General features: G+C 41.7%; 1 protein-coding gene across 6 annotated transcripts in view; it reads right to left on the bottom strand.

Annotated features, from left to right (window-relative positions):
• PHACTR2 (phosphatase and actin regulator 2) overlaps positions 1-15,429 on the bottom strand; it is a 209,135-nt gene that overhangs the window by 38,171 nt on the left and 155,535 nt on the right. For all 6 annotated transcript variants that reach the window (XM_032794767.2, XM_075064009.1, XM_075064011.1 and 3 more), the window contains exon 4: positions 14,874-15,032. In XM_032794767.2, the coding sequence (XP_032650658.1) occupies positions 14,874-15,032 (159 nt within the window). The remainder of the gene's footprint in view (positions 1-14,873; positions 15,033-15,429) is intronic.

Here is a 15,429-nt window from a genome sequence, read left to right as displayed (position 1 = left end):
TTTTTCCAATTTGGAAATACTGCCATGGAGCCTCATAGGAACCGAAGTTCAGTTGACTCATGTGCCCATTCTCCTCCATGGGCTGGGCTCCCTGGCTGGACTATATATTCTAAGATGTATTTTGGCTGGGGATTCCCATGATGCATTGTTTCTCCTCTCCAAGAGGCATGACCATGGTTCCTCATTAGAGAAGTAGTCCAACCAGGGAACCTTACAACTCCCATGAGGCACCACAGCAGCACTGCAATTTTTGGCAACATATTTCAGTTTTCAATAAATTGATATTTTCCATGGAAAATGTAAATTTTTTTTTCCTATTTTCATCATAATTTGTGATGGAACCCCCCCTATTTTCAACCAGCTCTATTTATATGTATTTTCATAAGTGTACTTGGGGCCTTACAATAGGTATAGTGTGCTAAATATTTTCAAAACCACCAGTGTAAAACAGATAAATTAGTATCTACCATCTTTTAAAGGAACATGATATACCTAATGTTGAAATAAATTATTAGCACAGTATGTATTACTGTAATAGCCAAAAGATCAAACGCATCTTTCAGTTATACTCATGCAATCCCAATAATTTTATGGAGTTACTTACTCCTGACAGATGGGCGCAGAATTCATATGGCCCACATATTTCTGTGGCCCCCGTGCAGAAAAATGCAAAAGCAGTCTGCGGGGGGATACATGTCTCTTCCCTGGCAGCCCAAGCAGTGCGTCTCTTCCAGCATGCCTGGAGCAGCTTCAGAGACGCAAATGACAGCAGGGGGAGGGGGACTGGGCATGTGTGCTTGCAGGGGAGACATTGATTACCATCAGGGGGTGGGGCTGGCCAACAAGCAGGAGAGAATCTGTCCCTCTCTCTTGATACTGCAGCTCGAGGGGTGCGGAGGAGGTAGGTCTTTTTGTTATGTAGGAGGAAGGGTCTGGCCCCGAGGCAGAAGTGTAGTAGCCTGCCTGCCTAGTATAATGTAACTTCTTGAGAACTGAAAAAAACACTTAATTAAATATTAGTATCATGTTAATGAAAATTGTTTGTTTTTAAGTTAAAGAAAATAGCTTTTGTAAAAAAAAAACCCACATGTTGTTAATGATTCTGTTGATGGTTAACTGAGCTCATTCTCTGAAGCAGAAATGTAGCAACCTGTCTGCATAGTAACATTGTTAATTATTCCATTCTCAGGAGCATAAAAACCTGTAAAAGTTTTAAGGCCCCTACATTGCCAGAGTGATGTAAAGCCTTATAAAATGACAGTAAGAGTATGTCTATACTTGCAGAGTTTTTATGCTGTAAGGCCAGGTCTACACTGCGACTTTAAATCGGTTTAATGGCCGACATACCGATTTAACGCTGTACCCGTTCACACGACGTCGTCATTAATATGGAGTTAAACGGCTTCTTAAATCGATTTCGGAACTCCTCCCAGACGAGAGGAGTAGCGCTAAATTCGAAAGTGATAACTCGGATTAGGGTTCGTGTGGACGGAAATCGACATTATTGGCCTCCTAGAGGTATCCCACAGTGCACCACTGAAAACCGCTCTGGTTCCGCATCCGAACTCGGGTGCGGAGTGCCGGTAAACAGAAAAGCCGCCGAGACCTTTAGAATACATTTCCTGCTTTCACGTGTCAGCTCTGATCAGCACGGGTGGCGATGCAGTTCAAAATGCAAAAGTAGCTCCTGCATTGAACCTTACGGGAGTACTAGATCTGATCGCTGTATGGTGAGACAAATCTGTTTTAGCAGAGCTCGTTAAGAACAGGAAATGCCAAAGCATTTGAAAAATAAACTCCAGGATACACAGTGGTGCGTGACAACCGTAACGGAAGCCAGAGACTCAAACGGATGCTCATGGAGGGAGGGGTAATGAGGACTTACAGCTAGCAGTCTCCACAGCAGTCTCTGAAACTATTTGCATTCTGGCTGAGCGCCCAATGTCTGTAGCTTAATACAACGGTGTCTTGTGTGGTTCACGGAACAGCTCGTCAGTCTCTCCCCCCCCCAGCACATGAAAGAGAAGTAAAATAAATAATTCCTTGAGTTCTTAAATGTCACCCTCTGTGTACTGAATGCTGCTGGCAGAGAGTACGCGAGGTGTGAACAACGGTCAGGATACTGTTTGTGATCTCAGGGTCCATGATTGCTGTGCTATGGCGTTTGCTCAATGCACTCCGGGAAAAAGGCGCCAAAGGGTTGTCTGCTGCCTTCACAAAGGGAGGGGTGAGGCTGTACCCAGCACCACCCGGGCAATGTTTTCTGCCCCATCAGGCACTGTGCTCTCAACCCGGAAGTGGGAACTATGGATAGCTGAGGAACAGCTACCCACAGTGCACCGCTCCTGAAATCGATGGTAGCTTTGGACCATGGACGCAAACAATCGATTTCGTGATCCCACTGTGGACGCGCTAAACCGATTTTATTAGATCTGTTTTGTAATATCGGTTTAAGCTAATTCGAAATAATCATGCAGTGTAGACGTACCCTAAGTTTCACCAGTGATCAGGAACCGGTGAATGTAAAGCACTGGTTTGTGTACTCACTTAATTCCTCGGGTGTCAGAGAGCATTTACATTAGCAGCACTTCCATCACAGTTGAGAGCAGCACTCTAGGGCAGCTATCCCACAGTGCAGCTCTTTCCAGTTTGACGATGGGTCTTGTGGGAAGGGAGGGGGTGATCGTGGGGCATCCGGGGTCCCTGCACAGCCTCCTCTTCCTAAACACTGATCAGCTCCAGTAGCTCAGCATTGCTCCAAGCAGGGGATCGTTTGCGCCTGTGGAGCAGGCATTGTCACCTAGCCAGATAAGTGAGCACTTGCCAAGAAAATAGGAAGGGGCATTTCAAAGTTCCTGGGGCTTTACAGGGGAAGGGGTGGACAGATGTTTACTTCGCATCAGAGCAGCCGAGCTGCTGGCCAGAGTGGTCAGGTAGGCACTGTGGTCAGGTAGGCAAAGTGGTCAAGTAGGCACTGCAGAGGCTAAAAGCTATGTAAACAGGAAGAACGTCTCTTCACTGGCACATCACAGTAAAAGCATCACCAGTAAGAGCTGTACGCCTCTCGTGGAGGTCGTTTTCTTTTTGCGATGAAACTTCTGAGTTTCACTGGAGAAAATCACTGGCAAGTAGAGACGCTCCCATGGTTTTTGTGCAAAAAAGGGACTTTTCCCACTTTAAATGGCAAGTGTAGACATGCCCTAAAGCAATGAGCTAGGAAGATCTATGAGCTTTCTCTCTTTTTTCCTGTGCCAAAGTGACACAATGGGGTTAGATTTTTACTTACCCATTTAAAAAATAGGACTTTTGAGGGCAAATAAAACATTTACCAAGCAGTCAATACAATGTCAGGACAATCAGAACCAAGCACTTCCCAAAGTACCCAGCTAGATCCAGGACAATGATTAGTAAAACTGTATGACCTTCATGTGTGAAAGTCTGAGCAATTTAAAATGACATTCTACTTTTTTTTTTTTTTTAAATGAAAATCCAGGATTATAACTGAAATGCAGGGTATTAGTTATTAAGTTTTGTAACGTAACTTCCATGTGTTTAGGAAATGCTGAATAGTTATTGTGACCTTTTTCCTGTATTGTAGTTTAAATAACTTACCCAAAACAATTGAAACTGGTGTGATTATATTGCATTATTTTGACAAAATTTGCAGAATTTTGCTGTATTTTTAAATTTTTTGGCACAGAATCCCCCCAGGAGTTGGAGTACCACCAAAATGACTTAGAACAGAATCAGGCCCCAGGATAGCGCCTATTTTAAGTAAGCAACTAAGATAATTATTTACCTAAATTCAAAATATGGATCTAATCACCTTCTTCACCTGAATCCATTGCTTTATTTCTATAAAAATCTATTTGCTTTACCTTTTCAGAAAGTTTCCCAACCCTGTAAGTTTCCACCTTACTGTGGAGTACAAGCAATGCATTCTGGGTTAACTGCAAAAGTGAACATTTGGGTAACTGGTGTAGTTAATGTCAAGTTCATGAATGAGACTTTTTCTGGCAACGTGACTATCAAAACTTTAGCAGCTTTGTAGTGTCTTCAATAGAATTCTTCTTTCATGCTTCAAACACAAAACCTGCCAAATTTGCAATCTATCAATGGTGATATATTTGGAGAGAAAAATGCAGGCACTGGATGAGCTTTCCAGTTGGCCTAGTGCATAAACAAAGTGCACTGATTATAAACTCACTAGGGTTTTAATTGCCTTCTGGTGGTTTTAATTTTTTTGGTCATCCTATAATTTATAACCACTCTCAGTCAAAGGATATTAGTGTTGTAGGTTTCACTGCTTACAATATCATTGCTAAATGACAGCTAAGCAGTTATCCCAATGGGTAGGTATATCTGTGATTTATCTGGCAGCATATTTTGTCATGATAAGGCTATTCTGTATCTTTGCAAACTATCAATCAACTGAGGGAATAGTTGGACTTTTTCAGTGAGCTGTAATCCATTCTAGTGCCTAGAGGCAAATATATCTGACAGTCTTTAGGGCTAATTTAGTGGTTTTAGATTCTGCCCTCTTAAGAGAACTTGTAGTCTTGTAAAATTTATTAAAATTTTAGTTATTTCCAGGAGAAATATGTAGTCATACATTTCCGAGAGCAATTTTTTGGGGGAGTAACTACGATAAATTTTGTCTTGGAACTCACCTTTTCCCCTGCAGCTTCTCCCAACACCTCTACCCTCATTTTCTGCTGTTAACTGGGTATTCTACATCACCTCTGTATAACAATCCATCTCACATATACAGACATTAGGCAGCAAAGTGATTTCTCCATTTTTGGAGGAGCATGAGGCCAATGGAGAGCTAGTAAGGTGCAGATTCATTAGTAATTACAATTTACACAGAGAATAATTAGTACAAGCATCCCCATGCACATGCACCCACCATTCTGGCACTGCCTATTCAGTACTCACCAGCTTCTCGATTTGCATTGTGACCTGTTGGCTTGGGAGGTGGGACAGGGGACTGCTTAGCAGGAGCCTTGACTTTTTTTTTAACATGAGGTGCTTCATTACTCTTATGGCTGGTGGCGGTGGCAGCAGCAGTAGTAACATTTTTTGGAGGTATTGATGCTTTTTTAGGTTTAGGCCTAGACTTAGGCGGCGGTGGAGCATGGGATGCTGGTTTTTCAGGACAGTTAACAGTGCTCTCTATAAAGAAGAAAGTGAACAGAAGCCGACTGACACGGACATACACAATGTAAACACAATGACAAGCTATATGCTGCTGCTTAAGCTCTTGGGAATCGGAAAAGAGTTCCTCTTTTCTTATTTAATAACAATGCATCACCCCAATGAAATGTTATACTAGCTCTCAACTGAAGACCTTTCTATGGAGGATGGGGCACTTACCCTGCTTCTCCCGATTTTAATCTATCCCACAGGTTTCTGAGTTCTACCCTTGACTTGCAGTAGCACTGATTGGCCTGCTAACTACAGTCTGAGTCAGTGTTAGAATCTAGGAGCTCCACTCTCCCCTCAAACAAATTCCCTGAGGTTCTGTTTCCTTCCCTTGAGAGCAGCAAACCATATAGTCCCGTACTGAATTTGTGACTGTTCTGTAAACTGGGGCATCTCCACAGTCACAGGTTCAGTGGTTACCAAACCTGGCAGTGGCTGGAAATTTCAGCTGCAGCAGCTCCTTCTCCTGTGCCACAGCATGTTTGCTAGAAATGGTTACTTTATTCGGGTATCTTCCTCACAGTACTTCTATTCTTCAGGCAGAACTGAAGCCAAACTAAATGGAATGTTATTTGGCATGAGAATACTCACCTGCCCTTGCAGTGACTCTGATTGTGACTGCCAGCACTGACAGTATAGGAGCAAAATGCACAAAGTATTTCTAAAAATAGCTACCTTTGACATTGGAGGTAGCTATTTTTGGTAATCAGTGGCAATCAGTGTACCAGCTCTTACAATTAAGATCATATTAGAACCACACTCTCTGCATGTCAAGTGGCCATTTCTGGATCTCTTTGTCTTGCCTTCCACCCTCTATGTTACTATATCTCTAATCCATTCCCAAAAGATAAGCAGCATGTCTTCACTGTAAAGATTAGTAGATGGAAGACAAATAACATGTTAGACAACAATTACACTGCTTTATCTCAGGATCAAGGATAAAGGATTAGGACCAATGCTGTGGTCTAGCAATGGTGAACTTGAGCCCAGTGTGTCATTGGTCTTCATTACAAGCAGAATGCACACTTCTCTCTTTTCACATGTTGTGGGAATGAAGACAAACAGTTCATTCCTTTTCACTTACTGGATTATCCAGCACAATCACTTCACACTAACTGTTGATTTTGTCATTCTTTATTTCCAGCCTAAGCTTACAACATTATGGACTTGGCTGTTCTTGCTAATGCTTCTGATACAATATTATGACAATCTTTTACAACTACACCTCTACCTCGATATAACGCTGTCCTTGGAAGCCAAAAAAATCTTACCGTTATAGGTGAAACCGTGTTATATTGAACTTGCTTTGATCCACTGGAGTGTGCAGCCCTGCCCTCCCGGAGCACTGCTTTACCACGTTATATCCAAATTCATGTTATATCGGGTGATATTATATCAAGGTAGCAGTGTATTAAACTGAGAGCTACTTCTGCTCACTGACCCCTTGAACTATCTCTCTGCGCTCTTGCTTCTTGTTCCTGGATCAGACACACTCAGGGAGAAGGAGATATATTTATTAAACTTTTCTTTCCTCTTTTATAGTACATTTTCTGTGCATATCTATCTAGTCATTACAGCACCTATGCTTCTGCATCAAAAATCTTCCCAGCTTCTCTTTTCGATGATGACTTCTGCTTTGATGCAATGGACAAAAGTATCAGGACAGCAGCAGAAGATATATGAAGGAAGACCACCTATTTTTAAAAGGCAAGATTATGACAGAAGCTGTGGATGCTGTCAGTGGGAGAGAAAAATCAGATGAGAGATTTCAGTCCTATGGCTGCTTCAGTGAAACTCCCAACTGGACCCCTTTCTGAAGTCTGCCATTTAAAAAAATCATTAATTTCTCTTCCGCCAGCTCTGGACTCAGGGTGCAGAACTTAAATCAATTAATAAAATATCTTCCATTAACTCCATGCTGCCTTCAGGAAGCAGACAAACAGATTGGTCTTTAATACCACAGTCACTGATCAGCTTTTGTGGTGTTTATCTTACGATTGATAAGAAAAACTGGTTAGCCAAAATGAGGTGGGATCAGCATAGGGAGGTTTCCAGTGAGCTGTGGCCAGACAAAATCTAATATACAGGACAGAAGGATGGTACCCCTTCTTCTCAAATTGCCACTACACTGACAGGCACATACACGTACAGGCAACCAGTTACTCAGGTTTGTAACCTGGATATTATCTTCACCCACACAGCCAGGCTATATCTAAGCCTTGTAGATTCATTTTGGACACCATCTCTTAGATATGGCCTTTCCTATCCAGCCACACAACTAGAAATCACACTGTCTCACATCTCAGTTCCTGCAGCATCCTTTTCTCTGGTCTTGATGAGTGCAATCTTGCCCCAATCATATCTATTCAGAATGCTGCTGCAAGGATCATTTCTCTAGTCCATCACTTTGACCATGTCACACCTCTTTTGCATACAGTAGAACTTCAGTTACGAACACCAGAGTTAGGAACTGACTAGTCAGCCACACACTTCATTTGGAACTGGAAGTGCACAATCAGACAGCAGCAGAGACAAAAATAAATAAATAGCCAATACAGTGTTATAACGTAAATTACTAAAAAAACGTGGGGGGAAAGCTTAAAAAATACATTTTACAAGGTAAGGAAACTGTTTCTGAGCTTGTTTCATGATGGGCAACAGCGGATGGTTCACTTGATGATTCTGTTCTGTTCATTCCCTCTGGGGCACCTGGCATTGGCCGCTGTCAGAAGACAGGATGCTGGGCTAGACGGACCTTTGCCCTGACCCAGTATGGCTGTTCCTTTGTTCTTAACTGAGTCCCCCAGTGTGATTCTGCTTGTACATTGGCCCTTAATCTTCATGACTATTCATTCTTTGACACCTCAGCTGAGACTGACAACAGCAATAGCCATCAGAGCCAACTCTATCTATCTGTTTCTCCATACCCATCTTCATGGTATATCAGCACCAGCCAGGAAGTGCTGTTTTCTGATTTGGACATCTGTCCACTAGGAACTGGTCCAAGATGACTAATTCCTTTTATAAAGACAGGTTTCAGAGTAGCAGCCGTGTTAGTCTGTACCCGCAAAAAGAACAGGAGTATTTGTGGCACCTTAGAGACTAACACATTTATTTGGGCATAAGCTTTCGTAGCCCACGAAAGCTTATGCTCAAATAAATGTGTTAGTCTTTAAGGTGCCACAAGTACTCCTGTTCATTTTATAAAATGACCTGAAACAGCCATCAGATGGGAGTAACTTTTAGTCACTATCATCTTGTAACAGATTCGGACAGTGAGCAATCAATCACGTGGACCAAGGCAATCCATCCATCAATTACCTTTTAAAAACAAACAAAAACAAAGCAAACGTTAATGCCTCATTCAGAGCTTCAATCAATATTGCATTTATATTTAGATGCTGAGCACCCACAACTAGAGCCAGAGAAAGCTCTGCTCCTGCTGTGTAGGCACCTAAATGATGTCCAGGTTTACAAAATGTTCACCATCCAGCAGCTCGTACTGTGACACTGTGGCCTGATTTTCAAAAGGATGTGATACCCAAATATGCTGAGCTCTTTTGAAAATTTGACTATTTATTTTTAGTGGTAAGTGGTAACTGAAGTCTTTTTAAACCGGGGTCCCAATGGTAGCTGTCGAACCCTTCTGAAAATTCTGGCCATAATATTTCCCTGCATATTCATAAATTTACTGTTAACTTGTTGTTAATTGCTAGGGATATTTAATAATGAAAGACCAATGTTTTTCTCAATCTATCACAACATCATCTCATACTGTTCTAGTAGTATTATTTCTAATGCTAGAGGAGCACCACAAGGAAACAACAACACAGCAGGCTCAGGAAGAGAGAACAGATAGAGCTGCAACTCAGGCATCTTAATCCACATCAACAGCAAAGTCATCCCCTCCAGGAAGAGAAGTGTAACTCAGTGGGTGATGCTAAGGAAAATGAGTGTTGCAAACAGTATATGGTTATCACAGCTTACTGCAAAAATGAAACTGCTGTGAGAAGAGGTTTTTTTTCCCTATGACTGCTTGTGTACAGAGCATGGGCATGGTTAATTAAGAACATGGGGGTAGCCACTTGTGGACTTGTAACTCTTTGTCACCACTTGTATCAGCAGCACAGTGTGCAAGAGGCCTTGTGGAAGGAATCTTCAGGTGTTTTTCAGTTAGGGGAGAGAGGCTAGTTTACATGTGCCTCTCGGTGGAATGGTCTGCAGAGTGTAATTCTGCAGGGAGCAAGTTATGACCGAGAAGGAAGCAGAGAGGATTGCCTTGACTCAGGCTCCGCAGGTCTGGAATCCCAAAGGGTAGATAGGTCGCTACAGAAGTCTCTGGATGAGGGGGAAAGGATCTGGTTGATATGCTGAACTTGCGTTAAATAGTTTTATTTTGAAGAAACCAAAGTCCTGAAGAAAACAGAACTGAAAATCTGTGGCTGGAGAGTGTTTTTTCATGCATGGGCCAGAGAGTTAGCCGACTGGCTTACATGCTCAAATAAAAGACTAAGTTAAAGGGAGATAAGAGATGGGTGGACAAACAGAAGGGGTAAGAAGCTGCATCACAATGAATGAAAATTTAGAGCTTGGAATAGAATTCTCCCGTGTTAAAAGACCCACAGATGTTGTGAAATCCAGCTGGAAATCAACATGCAAATTTCCTGCAGTGGGGGACATGCAGAAGTCCACCAGAACAACAGCATTGTTCAGCTGATCTACTATAAATGCTTAGGAACATTTCAGAAGCTTGTGCTCAGTCTCACAGCATCCAGAACACAGCCCTGGGCTCCCACGTTACTATCGTTTTTCACAGCACTAATAATCACGGCTGGCTACCAGGCTGCAAAATTAAACTTCTCAGCTCCTGTTCCCATCACTATCTTTCCCCTGGGTATTCAGCCAAATATTTCCTCAAGACCAAGATAACCATGAAGTGTGAAATTAACTAGCTGGGATAAAAACAGATTGCATCAGTTTTGTAAACTAAACCAAACTGTATGCTTAAGGTTCTAAACTAAGCTGGTGAGCCAGAGATGGAGAAGAAAGAGCAATCCTGCCAGGGGCACCGGAGGTATTATGCTGTGTAGTGAGGAGTAAGCACATTGCCTCTGGGGTGCTTGGGGAAGGAAAGGGAGGATCATCCTTAGCAGTTACAATTCTGACACTTTTTCTACAGCAAGTGTAGCCTGTGCTCTCCCTAGTGTTGCTCCCTGTCCGTGGGTGGGACCATGCACATGAAGGGGAGGGGAAAGCACAAGTCCATGGCTATATCCCTCCTCCACACTGTTGCCCAATCTGGAGCCAGACTGGCAATCTTCCTGCCTAGCACTTCCATAGCTCCAGCGACCCAATTACATCCGCCTTCTGTGTGGGTGAACTGGAGCAGGGAGGTACTTAGAAGCTCTCTATTCCCTCTTCTCCACTCTAGTGTACCTACACAGGATAGCCATAATTAAGCTCTTCATTTTCCTTGAAAGGCGCTGGGTCATTTTCCTTTTAAAAAACATTGGAGTTCACAGAGTAAATAAATGATCTATAACAAGATCCAGGTTTCTCATCTGCAAAGGCTCAATAATCAATTACCCGTTGTATGTAAAAACTGTCAGCAGCTCCTCATTATCCTAATGCCAGGGAGGAATTTCCTTTTAAACATGCCACTTGAATGACTGACACCACATCATTATTTCAAATAGCAACAGTTACATTATTAAGCTGCCAAAGGGAATTTTTTTTACAAAATGTGAGAAGCATCTGTAAACTGACAAGCAGCAGATGGATTTATAGTTTATAGAACTGTTTGGCAGCACACAAGACAGCTTGGAAGGTTGGTTTTTTTTTTGGTTTCAACATTTTTGCTTAACTCATTTTACATTGTATGTTTTAGTCTATTGTTTGTCCCTGTCATAAACAGATAATTAAGGGTAAATGTCTCTTTTACCTGTAAAGGGTTAAAAAGCTCAGAAACCTGGCTGACACCTGACCAAAGGACCAATCGGGAGACAAGACACTTTCAAATCTGGGTGGAGAGAAGTCTTTGTTTTGTGCTGTTTTCTTTGTTCTCTGTTCTCTCTTGAGATTAAGAGAAGCCAGTCATGTAACCAGATTTCTCCAATCTCACTGAAACAGACTCTCAGGTTCCAGATAGTAAGTAATAGATAGAACGCGGATTAGATTTGTTTGTTTTCTTTATTTGCAAATGTGTATCTTGCTGGAAGGATATTGCACCTCTGTTTGCTGTAACTTATACTTAGGCTGGGAGGGGGAGTCCCTCTGGTCTAGGTGAAGCTGAGACCCTGTAAACATTTTCCCACCTTGATTTTACAGAGATAATTTTTACTTTTTTCTTTCTTTAATTAAAAGCTTTTCTTTTAAGAACCTGATTGATTTTTTTATTCCTGTGTAAGACCCAAGGGGACTGGGTCTGAATCACCAGGGATTGGTGGGGGGAAAAGAGAGCAGGGGGAGGGAAAGGTTAATTTCTCTCTGAGTTAGGATCCAAGGAGTTGGGATCAGTCTCTCTCTCTCTCAGGGAGAGTCTGGGAGGGAGAGAGAGAGGGGAAAGGTGAATTTCCTCTCTGTTTTAAGATTCAAGGAGTTTGAATCACAGTGATCTCCCAGTGTAACCCAGGGAGGGGAAAATCTGGGAGGAAGAAAGGAGAGGGGAATGGTTTATTTCCCTTTGTCTTGAGTCCCCCAGGGAAGGTTTTGGGGGACAGGGAGTGTACCCAAACACTATATTTTGGGTTGGTGGCAGCATGATAAGATCTAAGTTAGGAATTAAGCTTAGAAGGGAACAGGCAGGTCCCCACTTTCTGGACGCTAAAGTTCAAAGTGGGAAAGAGACCCTGATAGCCCCTGTTTCTCTAACTCTACAGATCACGATGGGATGGTTCTTCCTTTAACTCCTAACATATTCCATTTTCCACAGTGTTGCCAACTCTTGCAATTTTACTGAGAGTGTTGTGATATTTGTTGTTTTTCTTAAAAGCCCCAGATCCTGGAGTCATGTAAAAATCTTTTTATTTTATTTATTTTTTTTTTTTTAAAGTTCCTAGACTTCCTGGTTGTGGGGAAAACTTGAAAACATGAACTTCACAGACTCAAAATCCAGAAGATGGGTGGAAAGAACCCTCCACATTTTTTTTTTAATCTCATGATTTTTTAAAAACACTTTGGTCTGTCAATATTGATTACTGCAGCATGCCCTGATACTAAATGAAAGGAATTAATCCTGCCTCCAGTCCTCAGATGCATGTCAAGTGGGCAAAAACTCTCCTTTAAGATTTATTCACAAGTACAGTACCTCTAAAATGCGTAAGAGCATCTGCCTTGGGATTGTACTTCCTGAACATGTTACCCCTGAATTTTCTAGCTAACTCTGACTCTCTCATATCTTGATTCTTGTGACGGAGTGAGAGTTGTGATCAGAGAGAGCGGCATGTTCCATGAGCTGGGCATAGGACAGTGAGCCAGGAACTCCTGCATTGCAATTCCAGTTCTGACACAGACTCTTTCCAAGGCCATGAGCACATCATTTGCCTTAAATTCCTACTGAAGTCAATAGGCCCAATTGTCCTCTCACTTAATGTGGCGTAAGTCAAGAGTAACTCCAGTGAAGTGCAATGGGCTTATAGACTGCTTTTGTTCAGTGCATTCACCACTTCTTGCAGGATTGGCCCTCTAATATGTCCATTGTACTATTCAAATTCAAAGTGCTTTATATCCCCTATGTAATATTACTAAAACTTTATTGAAGCCAGAAGATCAAAATCCCACTTGTTTGTTGTTATTACATCTCCTCCCCAATGCATTTCAATTTCTCAGAGGAACTGGAGAGAAGAGGTATCATAATTACTTATTCCTCTATTCTCAGATAGCTTTTGTGGCAAGGGTTTGAAGTGGCTCTCTACAAAGCAGTCACAGTAGGTACCAAACATATGCAGATGTTGAACCTTCCATTTTAACTAGAACTCTAAATTCTGCAGGACCAGCCATGTAGGATCAAAGCACAATTTAAAAAAAAGTGTTTTTTTTCTCTTAAATGTTCCACGAGAAACCCTGGAGTAGGAAAGGATAAAATAATAATTGACATAATCTTCAGCCCCAAAATCAACCTGAACTCTGTTTTGGTGAGTTTTCCCTTCCCATTATTTTCCATTCTACTGAATCTACGCATTTCTAGTCCTGGCTGGGACCAGAAGCTGGATGTGCCAAAATACCATGAGAAAGGCTGGTCTTCTTGTTTTCCTGGCTCAGCTGAAGGCAGCAAGTACTGGAAATCTCACAAGAAAGCCAGTTCTTAGTTATCCAGCCACATTTTGCAGCTCCAAAAGGTTGGCACAATTTGGAGAAGGATCCAAACTTTTTGAATGATCAGCTGAACTGACACACTCAACCTTCTGAGGAGCACTTCTCACTAGAAAAGCCTACAAGAATTATTTTGAAAAGGCTGTTAAATCAAGCAGCCAGAAATAAAGAGATCCTAACCCTTTGCATTCCTGATACTTTTCAGGAAAGTCCAATAAACAAGTTGTAATTCAAGAGTAATTTTCCTGACAATATAATAGCAGCGTGCAGTACTAAATATGTTAGAAAAGAAACAACAATTACAGGACAAATCCTGTGATCCTCACTCAGTGTTCACTCTTTCTTATTCCATCAAACTCCTAATGAAGTCAATAGAAGTTCGAGTGAAGACAGTATAAGCTAAACTGACTTCAGGATTTGGCCAAAGAATAATGTTTAGCATGTATACATTGCCTTCTACAAAGCACCTTACAGACATGGGATCAAATCTGCAAAAGCTTGTAAGTGACATAAGGAGCCTAAGTTCAATTTTCAGAAGTGACTTAGACACTTAGGTGGCTGAGACGCATTGAAAGTCAATGGGACTTAGCTTCCCAAGTTACTTTTGACACCGAGACATAAGCTCGTAAATCACTTTAGGCACTTTTGAAAATTGTATACATGAACTAATTTTTTCAATAATCCCGAAAGGCTAATGAGTATGCAAAATGGGGCTTAACCACCATCAGCTACAAGGCAAGGGGAAGAACTCCAATTAGTCATGCTCTGCATCTGGGGAAGCGATTAACTAACTACCTCCTGTCTACAGAAGGCAACACTAGGCCTTATAAGTAGCCTGAGGGAGCTCAGTTATGAGAGGTCTCTCTAGGTCGGGGGAGAAGCCTTGGCTGAGGGCTTAACAGACAGGATATAACAGGGGAACTAGTGAGAGTGATGGAGGGGCCATTAGCTTGAAGACTTGTTTGAACCTACTCATGCTTCCCTAGAAAGGTTTTAAACTTTTATGTGACTTGACCAGAAGGCCAAGCCAAGAATGCCCTGCAGGGGAGTTAGACAGTTTCAGGTTTGAGGAAAAGCTTTATAGAGGGTGCAGGAGACAAGGGCTCTGTGCAATGCTGTGACCAGCAATGAGGGGGTACCCATGAGGCAAGGATGCACTCTTACACTATGTATTATTATCCCCATTTTACAGAAGGAGAATCTGAAATAAAAAGACTTGCCCGAAGCCAGAAATGGACTCAGCACTGGAGTCAGGGATTAGAAATCAGACCTTCCTGGCTCCCAATTCTGTGCTCAGACCACTTCCTCCTTTATGACCCATGAAGGTTTGTGAGAATATGAAGGATTTATTTGTTTACCTTTTTTATCTTCTTTTTTTCCTTCCACAGCAGACGCTTTGGCAGATAAGGAGCCATTGTCTTCTGTGGTCTTTATTACATTTTCTTCCTGGATGGTTTCTTCACTGATAGTTATGGTGTGCCCATTTGAGGTTTCAAAATTTACTGTTACATCACCAACTAAAATGAAGATTAAAAAGCTGTTATCCAATTTTACAGCCTGCTCAAGAGGAAGTTCTCCACTTATTGTCAACTCAGTGATTTTTCAGGTTTTACGTTTCCACAAAAGAAAAGCACAATTTCACATTAATTTATTTTATGTATAAAACATTTTGACAAAGTTCTACTCTAAGTGACTCTGTAATAGTATGTTATAAGGCTCCCCGTTCACTGAGTTTGTGACTTCCAGTTCACATTAACAAGTAACACAGATTATTATCATCCAACTTCCAGCCCTTCAAACTGAACCTTGAGAGAAGATGAATTCTAAGTCATGCATCAGACAACTAATAAAGATTATGCAGACCAAATTTTGCCCTAGCTCTTACAACAGATTATCTTTACTTACTAATATTTA

This window comes from Chelonoidis abingdonii, chromosome 3 (assembly GCF_003597395.2).
Source record: "Chelonoidis abingdonii isolate Lonesome George chromosome 3, CheloAbing_2.0, whole genome shotgun sequence".
Lineage (NCBI taxonomy): Eukaryota > Metazoa > Chordata > Testudines > Testudinidae > Chelonoidis > Chelonoidis abingdonii.
This window is presented reverse-complemented; position numbering and strand designations above follow the sequence as displayed.